The 24,493-nt window shown below is 36.8% G+C and overlaps 1 protein-coding gene across 2 annotated transcripts in view; it reads left to right on the top strand.

The window, feature by feature from the left end:
• The first annotated feature begins 6,733 nt into the window (after positions 1-6,733).
• Positions 6,734-24,493, top strand: part of LOC146001711 (uncharacterized) — a 95,776-nt gene continuing 78,016 nt past the window's right edge. The window contains exon 1 of one of the 2 annotated variants that reach the window (XM_083139376.1): positions 6,734-6,831. In XM_083139376.1, coding sequence (XP_082995502.1) covers positions 6,822-6,831 — 10 coding nt within the window. In that variant the 5' untranslated portion in view covers positions 6,734-6,821. Of the gene's footprint in view, positions 6,832-11,933; positions 12,061-24,493 lie in introns of those variants that run through there. The other variant, XM_083139375.1, reaches the window with a different exon arrangement.

Below are 24,493 nucleotides of genomic sequence, written 5' to 3'. Positions count from 1 at the left end.
ATAGACCAATTATTAAATCAAATTTAATCCATAGGAGCGTCGCTTCATCTATCATCCCGATGTCGTCGCCTTGCAATCAAGGTGTTCCTGGTTCAATACCCGGTGGGGGCGCATTGCACAGTGGTGCGGATCCCACTTTAAGCTGTATGTCCAGTCTCAATTAGCCTGTCTGTGCGTAAAATAGACTTAAACAAAAAACTATTTTGATTGAATTGCTTTATTTTACTTCGTTTTTTTGTGCCACTTATGGATAATTTGCGAAGATGGGGATGAGTGATGATATGATGAAATTTATTAATGGACACTCACAAACATCTATGCCCAGGTCGGGATTCGAACCCGGAATCCCTGTCGTCGTAGCGCGATGAGCTAACCACTCTGCCACGGGGACCGGCAAACAAACGAACGAAAACGTCGCCCCGCCTACACCGAGGCTCGACCAACACCCCCCCGAAGCTAATATTTTCCACTCCTGGTGCTGCACGAAATATATACCTATAAGCTTGCATGTGCTCTATTAATTACCTTAATATGCCTGAATAGTTAAAACATCTTTCATTAAGAGAGAGAGAGAGAGAGATTGTGAGATGAGTCACTCCATTCGTGATCTTCTGACCTGCAGCTTGTGATGCTTTGGAGAATCCTTCGGATTTATCTCACAGTCCTTGGCTCCTAAATGATATGAATTATGTATCAAGTAGTCGGTAGGAACTGTTTTCGAGACCAATAGCTTACTGACGTTTCAGCAGCATGTGATAAAGAAACTGTGGAAATGACGTCATCGCTTATTGCTCGGATGGTTGTAACACTGTACATACGTGTGTCATTTTAATGAGGCAATGTTGCTACCTCCGAAAAACTTTCACCGTCCCAAATAACGACTCCTGTTCATTTCGAACATCAGCTTTGCCATTACGGCACCTGAAACTTAAGCCTGCTCTAGACGAAAGCATTTTTCTTAGCATTTTATCTGAACATTTATGACGCCCAAAATGCTACCATGTAAAGTGAAAAATCTTATGACGTTTCAGATGCCATGAAATATTTCATGGCATTTCTGAAGGGTGGGATCAGTCCTATTTCCGTAGCATTACCAATCAGAAGTGACCTCTAGGTCACGAGTGCAGGTTTAATGGCGGCCGCGTGAGATGTAAACAATGTATCACTTCACATTTTTAAAATACGATAACTATTCAACCGAGAGGAATAACGTTTCGTATTAAATGGTTTTAGGTACAAATCAATGGCGCTGCTTAAATACATACTCTTTAGCGTTAACTGTAACACGAATGAAAGAATATTTGAGTTGTTTCAATTGTAGACACCGTGAACGTACCATACATGATGTAACTCGACGTGCATTTCGTGCTGTATATATTACACATTGTAATCACAAAAGCTAACCGAAATATTACATGTTATGCTTTCGTGTAAAGAACCATTTGCTGTAAGATTTTTGGAAGCATTTACATAGCGTTGCTAGCAAAAATATTAAAGGAAATGCTTTCGTCTAAAGCCGGCGTTAGAATGCAATCCCAAACGGAGTAAAAATACAGAAGTACAAACGCTTTCGTAACATAATACTCGTATATGATTCACTGGTTGATGATCAGAAGCAAAATAAGAAAGACCACATTCGATTAAGACTGAATTTCCTTACAAATATTAGAAACTGTTTTATCTTCAACTGGATTGAAATAAGTAATAGTAGCTATATTTATTATATTTCTTTATGTCATTTATTTGCACACACGCACCTTATATATTTTACCTCTTTCTTTGTGTAGTTGTAATAGATTAGATAAGTTTTTATTGTTATTGTATTCATAATTGATTGATTTCGTTTAATTTATTTGCTTTTCTGCCACTTTTCGCCAATCACGAAGATGAGGATGAGTAATGATATGATGAAATTGATGAAAGGACAATCACATAAACCAGGTTTGTTAAAGGTCCAGGGACCCATACATTCTAATGGGTTCTATTGGGTTCCGGTGCAGGAGCGGAATCTTTTTTCTCGCACAATTTAAATTCGGTCCAAGTTGCATATTGTTTCATTAAAAAAAAGGTTTCTGGACCGTATTTAAATTGATCCGGAGAAAAAGGTTTCTGGACCGAATTTAAATTCTTCCGGAAAAAAAGGTTCCTGGACCGAATTTAAATACTTCACAGATAAAAAGGTTCTTTACGGTCCAGAACCCATTTACGCTTGCTGATCTTCTCTCCGGGACCGGAATTGGATTTATTTAAAATTCCTGGTCCTTTAACAACCCTGCCCAACCCTGTGGCCGAGCGGTTAGCACATCGCGCTGCGAAGCCAAGGGTCCCGGGTTCGAATCCCGGTCGGGCTTGGTTGTTTGTGAATGTCCCTTCATCAATTTCATCCTTTCATCACTCATCCTCATCTTCGCAAATTAGCCAAGAGGCACAAAACGCGAAGTAAAATAAACTAAATCAATCAATCAATTTAACAACCCTGGAAAAAATACCTATTCCCAAGCCGGGATTCAAACCCTGGCGACGTAGGGCGCTGCTTTAAACTCTCCGCCAAGGTCGTTGGCTGTTTTATAATTTTACTGCATGATCATGCGAGCTATTACGCCGAAGAATAAAACCCATTGAATTGAACATTTCTCTCCCCGCCCCATCCCTCGATGGACAATTTTGGATAAACCCCTGAAATGAAACCAAAATAACAAGGTTACCAGACGTCCTATTTTACCCGGACACATCATCTTTTTCGGGTCCTAAAAATGGTCCAGGCGGGTATTTAGGGAAATGGGGATATGTCCTCTTATTTGGGGTATAGATAACTGCTTTAACTTCAAGATTCGTAACAAAATTTTATACTTGTAAATAATTGGACCTTTGGGAGGTCCCTGGACTAAGGATAAGATCTACATTAGGAATAAGAATATTAAATTAGGCACCTGGAATGTTCTGAGCCTTTACCGGCCTGGGCCATTTCAGTGTACAGTTAATGAGATAGTTAAGTATAAATTAGATGTAGTTGCTGTCCAGGAAGTTAGGTGGCCAGGAGAAGGGAATTGTAAAACTAAAAATTATACTTTTTTCTATGGTGGTACTGAAAATCAAAATTTTGGAACAGGCTTCTTCATAAATAATAGAATTATCTCGGCTCTTAAAACAGTAGAATTTATTAATGATAGGATATCATATGCAGTTTTACAGGGTAGGTGGTGTAAAATTATTTTAATAAACATACATGCATCAACGGAAGATAAAGATGATAATACTAAAGATGATTTTTATACAGAGTTAGAACAGGTCTTTGATAAATTTTCTCGGTATGATATGAAAATTCTGTTAGGTGACTGTAATGCACAGATTGGCAAAGAATAGACATTTAAACCCACGATTGGTAAAGAAAGCCTTCATGAATTAAGTAATGATAATGGTATAAGATTGATTACTTTTGCAACCTCAAAGAATTTAATTGTGAAAAGTACTACTTTTAAACATAAAGATATCCATAAATATACCTGGTCTTCTCCAGATGGTAAAACTCATAATCAGATAGATCATATTCTCATTGATAAGAGAAGGCATACTAGTATAATTGACGTTCGTACACATAGAGGTGCTGACTGTGCCAGTGACCATTATTTAGTAATTGCTAAATTAAGAGAAAGACTCTCAGTGATAAATCATAAGCAACAAAATCTAAAAGTTCTAAAATTTGATACAGGAAAATTTGCTGATGAAAGAATTAAGAAAGATTACCAAATTAAACTGTCAAATAGATTTGATGTCTTGCAGGATTTAAATGATGATGAAAATATAAATGTAACAGACGTAAATAAGAATTGGGAGCACATACGTAATGCAATAGAATCAGCAGATAGAGAAAGTATAGGATACCATAAACCGAGAAAAAGTAAGCCATGGTTTGATAATGAATGTCATAATCTAATAGAAATAAGAAATCAGGCTAGACTTAGGTGGTTAAATAACTCTGATGATACAAATCTAAACAATTATAATAGAATAAAGCGAGAAGTTAACCACACGTTTAGAAGTAAAAAAAGAGATTACTTGAAAAGCAAAATTAACGAAATTGAAACAAACAGCAAAAATAAAAATATCAGAGATTTATATAAAGGTGTAAATGAGTTTAGAAAGGGGTGGCAACCTAAAGTAAACTTGATAAAAGATAAAGACGGTGATTTTCTAGCTGACCCAAGCGATATTCTAAATAGATGGAAGAACTACTTTAATGACCTTTTAAATGTCCATGTAGGAGATAAATCAGAAGTAAATGAAGTCCACACAGCAGAACCTTTAGTTCCAGAACCTAACATGACTGAAGTTAAGGATGCTATTAAAAGGCTAAAGTATAACAAAGCACCTGGCATTGATTTAATACCAGCTGAGTTAATTAAATATGGTGGAAATTCATTAATATGTCAAATTCATAAATTAATTTGTTTAATATGGAATAAAGAAGAAATCCCTCAACAGTGGAAAGAATCCATAATTGTTCCTGTGTTTAAAAAGGGTGATAAAATGAACTGCAATAATTACCGTGGAATTTCTCTACTCTCAACAACATATAAAATATTATCTAACATTCTTTTAACAAGACTAACCCCATATGCTAATAAAATTATAAGTGTTATCAATGTGGATTTAAATGTAACAGATCAACTACAGATCAAATTTTTCTCATCAGACAGACACTTGAGAAAAAGTGGGAATATAATCAAAGTGTCCCATCAGCTATTCTTTGATTTCAAAAAGCACATGATTAAGTCAAAAGAGATAAATTATACAATATATTAGTAGAGTTTGGAATACCTAAGAAGCTTGTTAATATGATAAAAGTATGCACCAGTGAAACAGAAAGTAAAATTCGTGTGGGTATTATTGTGTCTGACAAATTTACAATTCATGATGGGTTAAAACAAGGAGATGCATTATCTCCTCCATTGCTCTTTAATTTTGCCTTAGAATATGCTGTTAGGAAGGTAAAAGAAACTAAAGAAGGACTAAAATTAAATGGTGTGACTCAGTTGTTAGCATATGCAGATGATGTAGACTTACTGGGGGTTGATGTGAATACAATTAACAATAATGCTAAAATATTTTTCAAAACTGCAAAAGAGATACGTTTGGAAGTTAACAAAGAGAAAACTAAATATATGCTTACAGACCGAAACCAAGTGTTAGGTAATAATCAAAATCTAATTATTGATAACAACTCGTTTGAACCAGTTTCCAAATTCAAATACTTAGGAGTAATATTAACAAATGAAAATTATATTAAAGAGGAAATAAAAAGTAGGCTTAATTCAGGAAATGCATGTTACTTCTCTCTTCATAAACTTTTGTCTTCTCGTTTAATATCTAAGAAACTAAAAGTTAAAATATACAAAACAGTAATTTTGCCTGTAGTATTATATGGGTGTGAAACTTGGTCCCTTACATTGAAAGAGGAACATAAATTGAGAGTATTTGAAAATAAGATCCTTAGGAAAATCTTTGGACCTAAAAGGGATTAAGAGACAGGTGAGTGGAGAAGGTTACATAATTTAGAACTACATAATTTGTATTCATGTCCAGACATTATTAGAATAATTAAATCAAGAAGACTTAGGTGGGCAGGCCATGTGGCACGAATGGGAGAGGAAAGAGGAGTTTTTAGGATTCTTGTTGGGAAACCTGATGGTAAGAGACCTGTAGGAAGGCCAAGACGAAGATGGAGGGACAACGTCGAGATGGACCTAAGGGAAATCGGTAGGGATGGAAAAGAGTATATAGAACTTGCTCAAGATAGGGACAGATGGAAGGCCTGTGTTGCTGCAGCCATGAACCTTCGGGTTTAAGAAGGCTAGGGAGTTAGTTAGTTAGTTTGTAAATAATTGTTAATATTGTTTCCGTGTTGTTTCAAAGTAAGGAAATACAACACTCAGTTGCAAGAAACTTTTCTTGCAACAAACAATGAATCTAGTTTATGCAGTTCCATTCCCGTGTCTCTTCATCTAGTTTAGATCCAAATATTCGCCTAAGTTCTTTACTTTCAAAAACTCAATGTATGTTCTTCTTTTAAAGTTAGAGACCAAGTTTCACAACCCGTATAATACTACTGGCATAGCAAATAAATATTAGAATGTTCATACATTTGCCTATAATTAGGACTACTTTTAGTTATACTGAAACGGTGTAAAATTATTTTACAGGGGTGTGTGATCTACAAGCTCACCACAAAACTTGTGTTCGAAGTGTTGCATTTGCCGGCCCCCGTGGCAGAGTGGTTGGCACATCGCGCTACGACGCCAGGGGTCCCGGGTTCGAATCCTGGCCTGGGCATGGATGTTTGTGAGTGTTCATCCATCAATTTCATCATATCATCACTCATCCTTATCTTCGCAAATTAGCGAAAAAAAGAAGCGAAGTAAAACAAAGCAATTCAATCAATCAATCGAAGTGATGCATTTAAAAATGTCCTCCTTTTTTTAGATTATAAAATCCAAGATTGTCCTCTTTCTTTAAAGTTTGTCATCTGGTAACCGTAAAAATAGCTAGTTCTGAGAAGGAAGAGTTGGCTACAGTAAAGCGCTTCAATGCAAATTGTTATTCATCCGTATCCTCCAACAAACAGGCATACGCCCACCCTCCCACGTGAAAAAGAATCACAGAACCACGTGTAAAAAAGTCACTCGTTCCGCCTGCATTCCTCTGTCTACACGTTCTGCGCATGCGCGCCCGACGGTTGAAGACGGTGCAATAGCCGGCTACGAGATCAGCCAGTCGACCAGATTTGTTTGTGAAATCAGGACCGAAAGAAGACCTCGTTCACAATGGCTAAAGGTGAGTCGCACTCTCGTTTGTATTCTCAAAGGTGCATCCGTGTTCTGTATTTATTGTGTTGGGTAAATGATACCTGAAGCATAGGATAGGTGGAATCGCGCCGATTTCCAGCGCTATTCAATAACACGTTTGCTGAGACGTGGCCGGTATATTCACGCCCCCTACTGCAGCATGTTTAGTGTCATGTGTAGGGAGCGGAAGATGGTGACCTAAAAAATATAGGTACCTATAAAATGTCCTAAAAAATGGGGGGAAATTACGTAAAAAATGCAAAAAAATGACCATTAAATTTGTTAGTTTCAGGTTAAAAATTGAAATGAATAGGAAATTAAACAAAATACAATCTTGCTTTTAAAAAGAGGCAACAAATGATAGTACTTGCACATTCAATTAAAATACGCAATGAGGATTTTCAATGGAAACAACAGAATAATTTTAAAACAATTTAATGAAAAGCTCATATATTGCAATCCTGCGAGATACGTATATATAGGCCTATGTTCACCTTAGTGTTAAGACTCGAGAATATTACCGAAATGAAAGAAGTGACAAAATATGACGAAACAATACCCCGAATATTGCGAAAAATGCCGAAAATCGGATAAAATCACCTAAAAATTGGCAAAAAAATGCAAAAAAAAAATCACTTTAAAATTACCTTTTTTGAGTTCCACACTAAGTGTAATATTGTGTATTTTAAATGGGCATCGTGTCAGAGATGTCTGAAAAAAGATGACATTTCATCAACTTCCGCTCCTTAGTCATGTGTTTTACCACGATATTTTTGTCAGTCTTCACTCGTTCTTTCCATAAAGCATGCAAGACGTCAGAGGTAACCATGAATTTCGTATTAAAGTCTTATAAAAGAGCGAATTTTGAAATTCTACAAAATAACAAAAATAACGTTTTCACGAAATACATTAGAATAGTTTTGACTGCCTAACCAGGGGTGTGCGGGACAGAAAATGTTTGATCGGGGCGGGATTGGAAAGGGAAATTTTTATAACTCCTACGTTCAGGACCAAAAAAAAAAAACAAATCTCAATTTCCCGAAGGAAAGAAAACATTTGCGACCATCGTGAAAAAGTACAAAAAGACTAAGAACTATTCATCAACTACAAAAAGACTAAGAACTACAGTAAAACCTCGTTACGCGAACTACAGTAAAACCTCGTTACGCCGGACCCCGATAAGCCGGACTTCGCTTAATCCGGACAGGCCAAAAAAAAAAAAAGAATGCAAGGTTTTAAATGTGACTAGAAGTCAACAACTTCCACAGCAAGAGTTTCGAGTGATGCAGAGCCAGGTCGCACATCATCATAATATGGGTGTGTGTATAACTCCCTAGCCTTCTTAAACCCGAAGGTTCATGGCTGCAGCAACACAGGCCTTCCATCTTTCCCTATCTTGAGCAAGTTCTATATACTCTTTTCTATCCCTACCGATTTCCCTTAGGTCCATCTCAACGTTGTCCCTCCATCTTCGTCTTGGCCTTCCTAGAGGTCTCTTACCATCAGGTTTCCCAACAAGAATCCTGTAAACTCCTCTTTCCTCTCCCATTCGTGCCACATGGCCTGCCCACCTAAGTCTTCTTGATTTAATTATTTTAATAATATCTGGACATGAATACAAATTATGTAGTTCTAAATTATGTAACCTTCTCCACTCACCTGTCTCCTCATCCCTTTTAGGTCCAAAGATTTTCCTAAGGATCTTATTTTCAAATAAGATGGGTGTGTGTATATATATAGAAATGTATATAACTAAAGGGCAAGCCTCCCCCCCCCCTTGGAAAATATCTTGCGGGCGCCCTTGTTTGTATGTGACCAAAGGGGACTCAGAACGGAATGTCTCCCAAAACAACACACTGAAGTGTTCGTTTTCCTGTACCGTACGAGTCTAACTTTTGTGTAATTTTCACTTCTTTACAGTAATGAACGCAAATTACTGTGACTAAAATGAAATTATATGCGTGAAATATAATTTCACGCTGATATTAATATTAATTTTCAGAGAGGAAAGGGAGGGGGGCTAAGGAGTGATTTTGGTCACGCCAGAGATAAAATTCGATACATTTATAAAATTATAATAATTGAATTGCATTCGAACAGTTTATTTATGCAGATGAAATGTCTATTATTTTTCAAAATATATTAAAATTATAACTATTTTGTTATCTTAATATGTCGTAAAATATATATTTAATTTAATGCAACAGTTCATTGTGAGAGTGAATGCGACTGAATCAGTATTAAAAAAAATACCTGTAAATGGCTTTAAATAATAAAATTATATGTAAATGAATTAAATTGAAGCCACCAGTGTAAACCAAAGGCGATCGAATGTCTCGTCTCGATGTCGAAACTTGGAATTGATTGATCGATTTGGTTTATTTTACTACACTGGGCTAATCGCGAAGATGAGGATAAGTTATGAAATTTGAGAGAATACTCGCAAAGAACACCCTTGCCCAGGACGGGACATAGAGAAAGTAAGATAAGTGGGACACACCCACACACACACGAGAGAGAGAGAGGGGGGGAGGTAGACTGAAGTTACACTGCTCAATGTACAGGGGATAGCTTTACCTTGTACCGTTACCTTCATTTAGATGTAAGCATAAATGTCATACTTGTTTCCGATGGAGTAGTCATAGTCTTGTAATCGAGAGGTCTCACGTTGAATACCCGTGAAGGCACATAGTGGTTCGGATCCTACTTTAAACTGTAGGTCCAGTAACTGCTGTAGAATGTTCCTAAAGTATGCCCACTTTATCCTCAGCTAGCCGAGCCGACGTTAAGTGAGTTCCGAACAGAGCAATGTGCCTCCACTCGGGACCGAACGCGAAACCTCGTGATTACAAGGCGACAAAGTTACCACTACGACATCGAGGACATTGGCTGATAGGGATTGGACCAACAGAAAATAGATTGGTCTTTATTTTATAGCGAAACCACAGACAAAAGAGCCTGTGCAGACCCGCGACTCCTGTACATCATACTCCCACCGATGAAGGGGAAGATGCGCGGAGACTTTTGTTTGACCGAAGATTCTTTTCCTTGTGGACGCTCTATAGCAGGCCTCATGGGCCATATTACAACCAACCCTTGTCACAGATGCAATGAATTAATATAAAGAAAGAGAATGGTCACAATAATGCAATAAAGATAATACAAGGATTTAAAGAATAATACATTGAATTGGTACATAGGCGCAGACTCCATGGGGCTAGGGGGGGGGCCTCGAACCCCCACCCCAATGTTAATGACGTGGGGGCAGAGCCCCACAAATAATTTTGCTTAAGAAGATCTAATGTATTATTTTGCTTCTCTTGTAAAGTTTACTCTGAATTGTGCGACATGAACTTAACTTAAAATACACATTTGAAATGTTCTAGACCATCAAATTTGGGGGGCTGAGACCGCTAAACCATCAACTTTGGGGTGGGGGGCTATGAATAGCGGAGACAGCAAAACACATGACTTACTACTATATACTAAGTATATAATTATGAGTATTGTTAAAGAGTTTCAAAATAACGAGGTGATATGACAATTATACCAGTATGTTGTGTAATGAATTCTGAACAATTTGAGATCGTAAACACGACTTTCAGGCAATATTGATATGTACGATATTTAGTTATCCTCGAAATCTCTTCCTCTAGTCCAAAGAATAAGGGGAAAATAATTTAAATAAAGTTTTTGAGTTTATTTAACACTGGCTTGCAGTAAAGTACGCAAGGAAAGCTTATGAAAAGTCTGTATTGCGAAAGCGGGAACGGCTATGATCATAGGCATTATTGCTAAAGCACGGCGTGCTATGTGTTTATTTATTATTTCAAAATTAAATTTAAAAAATAAAATATTGTAGCAAGAACAAAAAATAAAACTATTTGCTTGCGATTTGTGTTATCATTTATGTAAATAATTTAATAAAATTGTTAAATATTGTAAATATTCGCTATTTTTATGGGTACGTCAACACTCAGGTTCTTTGCACCCGTCACATGTCCTTTCTTTACAAGTCGGCTACCGAGGCCGGCATAAAACTGTTCTGTTGGCCTCTTAATGGAAATACATAGCCTACTTTTAAATAAAAATGTTAATTGTTATCTAAAAAACAAATGAGCAGACACACGTTTTTCATGTTACATTTCATTTGCATGAGGAATATAATAGCTGTTTAAAAATTGCTATACGAAGACGTAATTTTTATTTTTAAAAAAGGGAGGGAGTGAGTCAGTCATTCATTCATTTATTTCTGTGATAAGAGCCCCCCCAATAATTTTGACAAGTTGGCGCCCCTGAATTGGTATGTTGACTGTGAAGTAAAGATATGTAGTAAGTCATTATTGGTGCATTGTGGATGTGATAGGCAGGGTCGGATTAAGACGAAATTGGGCCTGATGCTTGAAATCTTCGGTGAACAATAAACACAATGATGTTATAGTTACGTCACAGCGCAAAGAATAATAGTAACTGTATAATAAGTAACGCTGTGTCTAGGCGTCCGAAATTGGGGCTCCAAATTTTATTCTAAGATTTATTTTCAGGGTAATATAGCAAAAGAAAACTGTTCAGCTTTCGGAAAATTCTCGTCTGTTTTCATCTGGGCCTATTTCAGGAATGGGCAGCATCAATAGCACCCACCCTAATCAGTCACTGGTGATCGGTCATAGGTATGCGCTATATGATGTGTAAGTGCAGAAGCAATTACTAAGATTAGTGTAGGTTAATGTTGTTGGGGCAAAAGTAAGTTGACAGTTGTTCTTAAAATTTTGATGACAAATAATGTTCGTCAATGGTGCAGTTTAAAATGGTTTTCAAACCTTGTGCAATGTAACTCCATTGGGGTTCGAACCCTGGACTCATTGATTGTTAAGCGTTGCCAATACGTCATCATGGAGGCTCAGGATGTTCTCCTGGTCTAGACCAAAACTCTTAGTTTCTTGCGTAAGCAAACATGTCGTAAATTCTTGTCCTTCAGAGCATGTTAATACGTGAGTCTCTAGAAGAAAGAATTCTTGGAGGTTAGTTAGCACCTTATTCGTAACAAGACGACTCATATGTTAAGAGGCGTCGCTCAAAAGTGTCCTAATGCTTCAGGATCTTTTTGCTAAAGACCTCAGTTGCTGCATCGTTCCCAGAGCATTGTGAAGTCTACATTTGCTGTCTTCATCCAGTTCGTGATTTCTGTTCCCTTCTAGAAAAATGTATCGCTACTGGCGTAAGTACCTAGGTGTTTTCATTACAAGTTTTTTACCAGAAATTTTTCTTCATGTTAATGTCATGATGGGATTTTTTAAAACTAGGTTTGTTGTGACAGTCTATGAAACCGAGCATGGCGCAGTTAAAGCGTAATTTTGGTTTGGTTCAAATTGTAGTGTCTGATCTTCTCAATAGATGCATTTTTAGTGCATCATAGGAAACAGACGTTAAATGTACATTTAGATGCATTTTTAGTGTTAATTTTGATGCCCCAAAACCAGTCTATGCACTTTTAGTGTTCACTTACAGTACTTGTAAATTGAGACGTTCTGCGTGTAGTTGCTTATTTTATTTCAAATTTATTTTCTTTGGTAACCTCTGTTGGCTTGGAAATTATTTTTTTATAATTCATAATATGTGGTTTTCTAGAATTTCAATAATTTGCCTACGCATTGGTGTAACCTATCATAATTTTAAAATTTCTAACTTCGAAAGTAAACAAAGTTCAACATGGCGACTATAGTGGCGTGCTCAAGCGGGGAGTCGGAAGGTTATAACCCCCCCCCCCTTTGGCCCAGTATTCCTAAAAAAAAAAAAAAGAACGTCAAAGGTAGAAAAAGATGACAAAATGAGGGATGACTACCAGAAAAAGTGTACATGACCCCTCCCTTTCAAAAATCCTGGGCACGCCACTGATGGCGACTATTTGCGTCCAGTTTTCCAAAGTTCTAGTAATGTGTTATGTTAAGACAGTTTTGTAGATTTTAAAAATTCCTGGTGTTCTAAAAATATTGCAATTTGTCGTTTTCCAATTAGCCGAAGTTGACAGCACATGTCACATTTCGATTTCCTAAGTTAAATGAAATTCGGTTTCGTGAAAGTCATTAATTGAAGCAGAGCCACCCGATTCTTACACCCTGTATTATTCTGAAAATACTCGAATTGTAAATATGTTCTCTGAATCCATGATTATTCGTTACCCGAATCTTCGAAGGTTAGCATTTGTGGTTCCCTTAAATGAACCTGAGTTTTGTAAGTCCACTTTATGCATAGAGGTTAATCGGGACTGGCCCTACAGTTTACAGTGGAATCCGAACCACTATGTGCCTCTACAGGGCTTTCGCACCCGCGACCCCTTTGATTACAAGGCTAGGACGTTGTCATTATGCAATCATGGAGGTACTCCTGAACTATTTTATATTCATTCTGTTTTCTTTATTTTCTCCTCGGTCATTTCTATGTATTGTTCCTTTCTCCTTGATACTCGTACGTTAGTAACCGACTCTATACCCAAACGTGATACGTTGTCGGCTTTCGATCTCATCCCGAAGTTCTCAGGTTCGAGTCCCGCCTTGGGCATGAGTGTTCTCGATAAAACAAGCTGTGGTAAATCTGGAGTTACAGTTGACGACAGGACTTTGATAATGTAATTTGTTCTCCTTGCAGACTAACGAGGCTCTGACGTCTTGACTGACAGCCAGTATAATCTCGTGTGGGGCTTGTTGTTCTGTCCATGTATGTCATTGTCCTTTTATCAATTTCATCTTTTCATCATTAATCCTCATCTTCGCGATTAGTCAAAATGGCTGAAAAGTGAAGTAAAATAAAGCAAATCAATCTTCACTCATTCTCGTATCTACCAAAAGAGACACTAACAAGAAATCATTATTCGTTTGTCTTTCAATTGCCCAATTTCACTGTTTTATGTTATTTCTTTTTCTTGCTTTTCCCCGTTTTTTATGTTCTCTTTCTCCTGCTTTCTTTCCTCTTTTCTCCCCCTTCTTCCTTACCCTTCTTTTCCCATCTTTCTTATCCTTCTTCCTGCTGGTTTCTCTTCCTCCACCCCTCACATTCTTTCTTTCTGCATATATGCATCCATTCATTGAATCAAACCCTTGTCTGTCTACTGCATACGACCTAAAGGTGGACACTACAAGTCGTGCAGCAGCTCCCCTGCTCAAGGTCAAAGAAGTAAAGGCGTTGACCTCGGATATCTCGCGTACAAGCTTTTTATTTTTGTTCCATGACGTAAGCGCATGTGAAGCAGCCACGCTAATGTTTTGTTAAGTTAAAAAGGACGTGAGAACTGGCTGAAGGAACCATATGCTTCTCGTACTCGGAAGTCTGCATTTCACGAAGTTTTTTTGAGGGTTTTATATTTCGGTCTCACCAGGCGAGCGTTGACCGAGCAGTCAGAATAGCGGATTGAGAACTAGAGGCCTGGAGTTCGAAGCCCGAAGTACTTTACCACTTCTGCAGAATTAATTTATTTTGAGAATGAAGGAAAGTTAAATAAGAGAAAAGTTTGTAAACTTAGTACTTTTCTTTCAAATGCAGGTCAATTTTTAGGCTTTTACATTTTATATGTTGGACTATTTAAGGTAACTTCACGTTGTCGACACGATTGGGATGAATTGTGGCAGCATGGATGACATAACAAAAGCAATTCCCTCAGCAGAATTATCAGATGCACTCTTTGTCTATCTCTGCTTTTCCAGTTTTCGCTTTCTTTCTTTATTTCTCTATCACTTTTTCATTCTTATGTTTATTTTTCTTCTGTCTTCCGTGTTTTCTCTTACTATTTTCTTACTGTTTCTCTCTTTCTCTTTTCATTGCTTTCTATATTTCTTGTTTATCTTTCCTTCTCTCTCTCTGTCATCTTTGTTTTCTTCCCACTTTCTTCATGTTTCTCTTTTGTTCATTAATTGGTTTCCCTGTGTCTTGTTTTCTTTCTATTGTTTTATGCTTTCTCTTATTCTCGTTGTTCCTGTTTCTCCTTTGTTCTTGTCATTTTTATTTGGTTTTTCTGTATATTTTTCTCCTTTGTTCTTTCATTCTGCTTGTTCCTCTTTTTTGTTTTGTTCTTCCTTTTAATTTTTTCTCTATCTGTTTATCTTTCTCCTCTTTTTCTCTATCCCCTCTCTCTCTTTCTGTATCCCCCTCTGTCTCTTTCTCTATCCCCCCTCTATCTTTCTCTATCCCCCCTCTATCTTTCTCTATCCCCCTCTCTCTTTCTCTATCCCCCTCTCTCTCTTTCTCTATCCCCTCTCTCTCTTTCTCTATCCCCTCTCTCTCTTTCTCTATCCCCCTCTCTCTCTTTCTCCATCCCCCTCTCTCTCTTTCTCTATCCCCCTATCTATTTTTCTCTATCCCCCTCTCTCTCTTTATCTATCCCCCTCTCTCTCTTTATCTATCCCCCTCTCTCTCTTTCTCTATCCCCCTCTCTCTCTTTATCTATCCCCCTCTCCCTCTTTGTCTATCCCCTTTTCTCTCTTTCTCTATTACCCTCTCTCTTTCTCTATACCTCTCTCTATCCGCCCTCTCTCTCTATCCACTCTCTCTTTTTCTTTCGCTCTCTCTTTCTCTATCCCCCCTCTCTCTCTCTTTCTCTATCCCCCCACTCTCTCTCTCCGTCTCCTAGTCTGTTTAGTTCCCATTTCCTTTCTAATTCGGTGTGATATCTGAAATGAGATTATTTCAGAGCGGACTAGCGTCACTCTCCCAAACACTCGGTGGTCATGCACCAGGATATAATCCGAACTTTTTCTCGATAAAGCAAGCTGTAAAAATATGTTTTTGAAAAGCAAGAAACTGGTAAATCTGGAGTTACGGTTGACGACAGGACTTTGATAATGTAAACTGTCCCGACCTTGACCATGATCGAGCGAATCAGGGGAGAAAAGTAAAAACCGATGACTTTGAGTGCGAGCCAGAAGCGTGACTCGACGTCTGAGGTTATTTATAACGATGAAGTCTTCAGGAGAAAGCACGCAAATAGAAGGGCATGCTCGAATCATTTCTCACGATGTCGCAGGTTTTGGAAAAATGCACTCGAAATCAGTGGTGTCGGGGAGTTTAGAAGGTTGATTTTAGGCTCGAGTCTTCTAAATTAATCTCGTGTGAAGATATGAGAGTACATTTTGCGTATTGGGGACTTTTGTCTAGCGTTACGTCGCTTTTGTCTTCCTCTGGGTTAATCGCAACGATGGGAATGAATAGCAATTCAGATTTGATCGCATTTATGCCACTTTTGGCTAATCGCGACGATGAGGATTATATGATGGAATTTATGAAGGAACACTTACCATTCAGGGATTCGAACCTGAGACCCCTGGCGTTGTAGTGCTAACCAATCCGCCCCGTAGGCCGGCGAGAATCAATAGTGAATCGATTAAATGTGTTGCTGAAAAACACAAAACCTCAATGCAGCATTCACACTTACGACCCTTGGGGTGGATTTTAAGTCCACTTTATGCACACATAGGCCAAATGGGACTGTACCTACAGTTTCAACTAGGATCCGAACCACCCAGTATCCAACCATGGGTTCACTTAGGACCCCTTGGCAAAATTTGAAGAGAAGAAAAAAATAAGCCTATTGAAAACTTGAAAGTTATAATATTATGTAACTTGCAAGTTAATATATGCCAATCCCCATTTTGAAGGAACATATCAGTAGTCTCACTTGAAAACCACTCAGTGTCACAAGGTGGAAAAGCAGATTCGATGCCTTAACTCCGTTGAGATATCAAGTGGGAGAGGTATCTGATGCACCCCTTCAAATAATTGGCGACAATAAAACTGTCCAAATGGTCGCACATGAGGCTCAGTGTATTGCAAGCCAGTTGTATGGCTTTACATTCCTATGCTCACTGGTATGACTTTTCACTCCACGTAATGTGATGAGCAAATGTCTTCAAAACATTAATCTACGATGTGTTAGATTTCTTGCAAATATATCAGAGTTTTGAAAGAAGCAGGAGTGATGAAAACTTTCAAAGTTTCTTAGACGCCACTTGGGAGCCTGACAGGGCCTCCCTCCCTCCACTCGTGGAAGCATCGGGGGCCTGTGAGTCCCGGTTGATGAGAAAGAATTGGCATCGAATTTAGATATAGATGATCCAAAGATAGGAAACACTGTACAGAGCCGAAATCGAAAGAAGCAGTTGTTTCAATATGACTAAACTGTTGAAGAACCACAAGAACGGTACAAAGTTGATTTTTATTACCAGGTCCTAGACGATTATTTTAGCTCTAAGAGATAGATTTGAGCAGCTTAAACGTCATAGTGAATTTTCAATTTATTTTATGATATTGGTAAGCATAAAGATCTATTGTCTGAAAAGTATAGAAAACTTGCCGGAATGTTAACACAGGAAGGCTACTGAATTAAAAGATGAACTAAAAGTGCTTTCGGCTATAATAAAACATTATTATACCAAACGAGACCTTAAACTGATAAAAGGTTATAATTTTGCACCTAATGTGAGTGTAGAACTTCGAATTTATTAACTTTGTCGGTAACCGTGGCAAGTGGCGAACGAAGTTTTTCTTTGGAAATTAAAGCTAATAAAAATACTATCTTCGGTTAATCAGGTCTGAAACACACTTGTTTCCATTTTATGCAAAATAGCATTATACGAAAAATATTACATGCAAAGGTGAAGTTCCCTGTGCATATAGCACCATGTCATGAAGGCACATTTAGGGGATGTGGGTGTAGGGCCAGTCACATTCACGATCTCTGCCATTTTAGAGGTGATGTGATTAGCACCACTCTCCGGCCGCCTTTATCTCCCAGGGTTGCCCCCAGGTACCCATTAATATGAGGATGGGTGAACCCCAGAACCGCTTTATGCGGGGTCAACGCAAGAAAGAATTCAGACCTTAGATCCCACACGCGAGCGATCCGGAAATATTATGTAATTCTTTTACAAATCCAATCGTATATCACAGACCTACAACGGCAAACGTATGAAGTGAAGCCTTCATTTATTTCCTGATACTTGTTACATTTAAGGTACGTTTAAGAGAGAGAGAGTTTTCATAAAATATAATAACATAAAATTGGTGTCCCATTTTTTAAAGTTTAACTATGACCGAGCGAGATATCCTTTTAAAATAGGGTAACAAGTCTCATAATATATTTTATAGTTTGATGTTTTACTTAGGAATAATATATTGATTTTAAATTTTCAGTTTTCTGCTTAATGACGAGGGGGTGGGGGGCGTTCGAAATGGAGCGGCATCTGCCACCACTGCTCTGGGCGGCAAAATTATTAGCGTCGGCCCTGTACGATACGCACTGTGCAACGAACGCTAGCTGCTTGTGAACAAACTACAATAAGGGGGAAAACCCCAAATGTATCCTAACCTCCATCCGCATACATTCGAGGGTATGCGCACGTCCCAGTGCTCACTGCTTGTACAGTCACGGACACTTCTGGGTTGTAAAGATTCCATTGTAAGTTAATTGGATTGTACAACCCAGAAGTGTCCGTGACTGTACAAAAAGTGGACTCTAAACAAAATCTCAAAACTCGTGAAAGTCTCTGCCTGGGCAACCGTTGCGAGTGTTAATAGTTTTCATCTAATCACTCATCCTCATCGTCGCGATTAACCAAAATTAGAAATCCAGGGCATCGGCGCTAAATAACAAAAAAGTGATACAATACGAAATCTGAAAATATATTTTAACTAAGCAACTAGAATAGAAACTCGGTAATCTTAATTAATAAATCATTCTCATCGTCGCGATTAATCCAATGAAGTAGGATAACAACGTAAGATATATGAAAATACAATAGCGAAGTTGACATTGAGAGAATGAGGGAGGAAGTAAAACTTCATAGCTGGCAACACTGAAGGAATCTGGCTTGTCGTGTTGCATATCCTTCCCTGACCATGTTTGGAAGCTTTCTGACTTGTCTTGATTACAAACGAAGGTGGATGAACTTTGTAGAAAGAATGGAAAACTAAAATAGAAAGTTTTATTATTTGGATTATTTTTTACATTTACATGGTTTATTGCCTTACTTCGTTTTTTTTTCATCCAATCATACAGTTACAAAAATAATAATTCAAGCAACAAAATATGTGAATACAATAAAAGTAACGCGATACAGTTTCCGTTAAGTTGCTTCCAAAAGTAACGCGATACAGTTTCCGTTACGTTGCTTCCAAAAGTAACGCGATACAGTTTCCGTTACGTTGCTTCCAAAAGTAACGCGATAGAGTTTCAGTTAAGTTGCTTCCAAAAGTAACGCGATACAGTTTGTTACTTTGCTTCCAAAAGTAATGTGTGACAGTTTCCTTTACTTTGCTTCCAAAAGCAAACTTGTTACATTTTCCGTTACTTTGCTTCCAAAAGTAACGTGTGACAGTTTCTAATACTTTGCTTCTAAAAGTAACGTGATGCAGTTTCTAATACTTTGCTTCTAAAAGTAAACTTGTTACAGTTTCAGTTACTTTGCTTCCAAAAGCAAACTTGTTACAGTTTCAGTTACTTTGCTTCCAAAAGCAAACTTGTTACAGTTTCAGTTACTTTGCTTCCAAAAGCAAACTTGTTACAGTTTCAGTTACTTTGCTTCCAAAAGCAAACTTGTTACAGTTTGTTTCTTTTGCTTTCAAAAGCAAAGTTGTTACATTTTCCGTTACTTTGCTTCCAAAAGTAACGTGTGACAATTTCTAATACTTTGCTTCTAAAAGTAAACTTGTTACAGTTTCAGTTACTTTGCTTCCAAAAGCAAACTTGTTACAGTTTCAGTTACTTTGCTTCCAAAAGCAAACTTGTTACAGTTTGTTTCTTTTGCTTTCAAAAGCAAAGTTGTTACATTTTCCGTTACTTTGCTTCCAAAAGTAACGTGTGACAGTTTCTAATACTTTGCTTCCAAAAGTAACGTGTGACAGTTTCTAATACTTTGCTTCTAAAAGTAACGTGATGCAGTTTCTAATACTTTGCTTCCAAAAGCAAACTTGTTACAGTTTCAGTTACTTTGCTTCCAAAAGCAAACTTGTTACAGTTTCAGTTACTTTGCTTCCAAAAGTAAACTTGTTACAGTTTCAGTTACTTTGCTTCCAAAAGTAAACTTGTTACAGTTTCAGTTACTTTGCTTCCAAAAGTAAACTTGTTACAGTTTCAGTTACTTTGCTTCCAAAAGCAAACTTTTTACAGTTTCAGTTACTTTGCTTCCAAAAGTAAACTTGTTACAGTTTCAGTTACTTTGCTTCCAAAAGTAAACTTGTTACAGTTTCAGTTACTTTGCTTCCAAAAGTAAACTTGTTACAGTTTCAGTTACTTTGCTTCCAAAAGTAAACTTGTTACAGTTTCAGTTTCTTTGCTTCCAAAAGTAAACTTGTTACAGTTTCAGTTACTTTGCTTCCAAAAGGAAACTTGTTACAGTTTCAGTTACTTTGCTTCCAAAAGCAAACTTGTTACAGTTTCAGTTACTTTGCTTCCAAAAGCAAACTTGTTACAGTTTCAGTTACTTTGCTTCCAAAAGCAAACTTGTTACAGTTTCAGTTACTTTGCTTCCAAAAGCAAACTTGTTACAGTTTCAGTTACTTTGCTTCCAAAAGCAAACTTGTTACAGTTTCAGTTACTTTGCTTCCAAAAGCAAACTTGTTACATTTTCCGTTACTTTGCTTCCAAAAGTAACGTAATGCAGTTTCTAATACTTTGCTTCTAAAAGTAAACTTGTTACAGTTTCAGTTACTTTGCTTCCAAAAGTAAACTTGTTACAGTTTCAGTTTCTTTGCTTCCAAAAGTAAACTTGTTACAGTTTCAGTTACTTTGCTTCCAAAAGGAAACTTGTTACAGTTTCAGTTACTTTGCTTCCAAAAGCAAACTTGTTACAGTTTCAGTTACTTTGCTTCCAAAAGCAAACTTGTTACAGTTTCAGTTACTTTGCTTCCAAAAGCAAACTTGTTACAGTTTCAGTTACTTTGCTTCCAAAAGCAAACTTGTTACAGTTTCAGTTACTTTGCTTCCAAAAGCAAACTTGTTACAGTTTCAGTTACTTTGCTTCCAAAAGCAAACTTGTTACATTTTCCGTTACTTTGCTTCCAAAAGTAACGTAATGCAGTTTCTAATACTTTGCTTCTAAAAGTAAACTTGTTACAGTTTCAGTTACTTTGCTTCCAAAAGTAAACTTGTTACAGTTTCAGTTACTTTGCATCCAAAAGTAAACTTGTTACAGTTTCAGTTACTTTGCTTCCAAAAGTAAACTTGTTACAGTTTCAGTTACTTTGCTTCCAAAAGCAAACTTGTTACAGTTTCAGTTTCTTTGCTTCCAAAAGTAAACTTGTTACAGTTTCAGTTACTTTGCTTCCAAAAGTAAACTTGTTACAGTTTCAGTTTCTTTGCTTCCAAAAGTAAACTTGTTACAGTTTCAGTTACTTTGCTTCCAAAAGCAAACTTGTTACAGTTTCAGTTACTTTGCTTCCAAAAGGAAACTTGTTACAGTTTCAGTTACTTTGCTTCCAAAAGCAAACTTGTTACAGTTTCAGTTACTTTGCTTCCAAAAGCAAACTTGTTACAGTTTCAGTTACTTTGCTTCCAAAAGCAAACTTGTTACATTTTCCGTTACTTTGCTTCCAAAAGTAACGTAATGCAGTTTCTAATACTTTGCTTCTAAAAGTAACGTGATGCAGTTTCTAATACTTTGCTTCTAAAAGTAAGGCCTGACAGTTTGTTACTTTGCTTTCGAAAGTTTAGCATTCATTATTTGTCGTACAATGAGGACATTTAACTGTTTACACAATTATCACATTTGATCTTTGTAGTGCATATTTTCCCAGCGTAATTTTACATGCATAAGTTTAAAACATATGTATTACTTATTTTGAATGGAGAATTAGGCACAGGACTTTTCTTCCACTTAACTATTTCTACTTTAGATTTTATAAGTTGATTATAATACCTAATAAGTCGAGAAAGATAAAAAAATATTTTTTTAAAAAAACATTAAATTAAATTTGAAATACAATTGTAGAGTGTATTATTTTTTTTTAATTAAAGCTTTCCAAGTATAATTGCAATTTAATGAATACTTAAATAGGAAATAGATTGAAGAAAAGTGTATGATATTATTCTTCACAAAGTTAAAGATACGTGACGTCATCATTAGTGTTCGTTGAATACCCCGGACAGTACCCCACAACTTCAGTATGTACTCCCACCTTGACTCAGGAGTATAAATTCATATTCGACATTAATGAATGTGAGTTATTTCTGATCGAGTAATAATATAAAACCACATAAACAAACACTGGTAAAATATTTTGAAAAATAGAGGGAGTTCACTTGATAGTTTTAGCAATGCAATTTGAGCAGTTCGAATTTTTAAAGTGCAGAAATATTTATCCATATTTCGATACAATTAAGATACTTTTACATTCTACTTTATAATAAGTTTATCAAAGGTCTAGGAATTGTAAATAAATTCGATTCCTGTCCGAGAGAGAAAGATCAAAGCCTAAATGGGCTCTGGACCATAAAAAAACTTTTTATCTTGAAAGAATTAAATTTGGTCCAGGAACCCTTTTTTTCCGGTGAATTTAAATACTATCCAGGAACCTTTTTTTCTGATGAATTTAAATACTGTCCAGGAACCTTTTTTTTTTTTCGGATGAATTTAAATACGGTCCAGGAACCTTTTTTTTTTTTCGGATGAATTTTAATACGGTCCAGGAACCTTTTTTTTCTGATGAATTTAAATACTATCCAGGAACATTTTTTTTCTGATGAATTTAAATACTATCCAGGAACCTTTTTTTCTGATGAATTTAAATACTATCCAGGAACCTTTTTTTTTTCTGATGAATTTAAATACTATCCAGGAACCTTTTTTCTGATGAATTTAAATACTATCCAGGAACATTTTTTTCTGATGAATTTTAATACGGTCCAGGAACCTTTTTTTCCTGATGAATTTAAATACGGTCCAGGAACCTTTTTTTTTCCTGATGAATTTAAATACGGTCCAGGAACCTTTTTTTTTCGGATGAATTTAAATACGGTCCAGGAACCTTTTTTTTTTTCGGATGAATTTAAATACGGTCCAGGAACCTTTTTTTTCCTGATGAATTTAAATACGGTCCAGGAACCTTTTTTTTCCTGATGAATTTAAATACGGTCCAGGAACCTTTTTTTTTTTTTTTTCGGATGAATTTAAATACGCTCCAGGAACCTTTTTTTTTTTTCGGATGAATTTAAATACGGTCCAGGAACCTTTTTTTTTCGGATGAATTTAAATACGGTCCAGGAACCTTTTTTTTTCGGATGAATTTAAATACGGTCCAGGAACCTTTTTCTTTCGGATGAATTTAAATACGGTCCAGGAACCTTTTTTTTTCGGATGAATTTAAATACGGTCCAGGAACCTTTTTTTTTCGGATGAATTTAAATACGGTCCAGGAACCTTTTTCTTTCGGATGAATTTAAATACGGTCCAGGAACCTATTTTTAATGAAACAATACGCAACTTGGACCGAATTTAAATTGTTCGAGGAAAATGTTCCGGAACCCAATAAAACCAATTAGAATTTATGGGTTCCTCGACATTTACCAACCCTATATTCTACCTAAGAAATTTTTTGATTCCGCAAACTAGCTCTTTGTATTCCACACCGTAACGAAGATAAAGATGAAGAAAGTACCGAATCTTGCGAGTTATTACTTGCGGTAAATGTCACGCGTCCTTGTGAGTTATAACCCACTGAACTTTCAAGGACAACGGGTGATCCCACAAACTCGAATCGCCTGGAAAGGAACTATGCCGTGTAAGTATGGAAGTGGTGGATTGCAGGATGCGACTGTGGGCGTACCTGGGAGAATTCACGGTAGACGTTGCAGATTACGAGGACCTGCACAATGTATGTCATCTGTGAATTCTTCATTGTGTTTTGAATGTTAATTTTCTTACCGCATTAATTGTTTCTAACGGAAGACATATTCATTAATTTAGAGCGACTTAGGGAGAATTCACACCGAAGAAACACGCGACACGCAACATGCAACACGCGACACGAGTGTTTCACACCGAAGAGACGAGATGCACGCTGCAAGCGACACTGGTTTCTTTGCTCAGTTTGCATGATGGTACCGATATAATTGCATTAATCAGTTTATTAGTCACCCGAAAATAACTTAACAAGAGACATTATTACATGTAAATTGCGTTGTAAAATTTGTGCAAGTTTTTGAAACTTGGGAGATAACTGAGAAATAATATGCACTGACCTCAAACTGTATATGCTAGACTTTTCAGCCTGTATAGCAAATACCTAAACACTAGAGAAATGGTTTTCAACCTTCGTGAAACCATGTCACGGTATTTTTTTTTAAGTCAATGCCCTTAGCCGAAGAATTTTCCTCGTAAATATTTACAGTATTGAAGATTTTTTGCATGAATTAACATGTACCTATGAACTTAAATATTGATAAATAAATTCTAGCATAATCATAAGAGTAATAATAGTTTGATTACGTGTGTAGGATTGTTGACAAATATAAACATATGGAAGACAAAGTGGTAACGTCGTCTCCTTGTAATTAAGTGATCCCGGGTTCGATTAGGTACCGGGCAGATCCAGTTCTGATTAGTCTATTTGTGCATAAAATGGACTTAAAGACGAAAACTCACAACTCAAATATGATATTGGGATTATGA

Source organism: Lepisma saccharinum, chromosome 17 (assembly GCF_977018435.1).
Source record: "Lepisma saccharinum chromosome 17, izLepSacc3.1, whole genome shotgun sequence".
NCBI classification, from domain to species: Eukaryota; Metazoa; Arthropoda; class Insecta; order Zygentoma; family Lepismatidae; genus Lepisma; species Lepisma saccharinum.
Note: the sequence above shows the minus strand (reverse complement) of the source record. Positions and strands in the feature narration are given on the sequence as shown.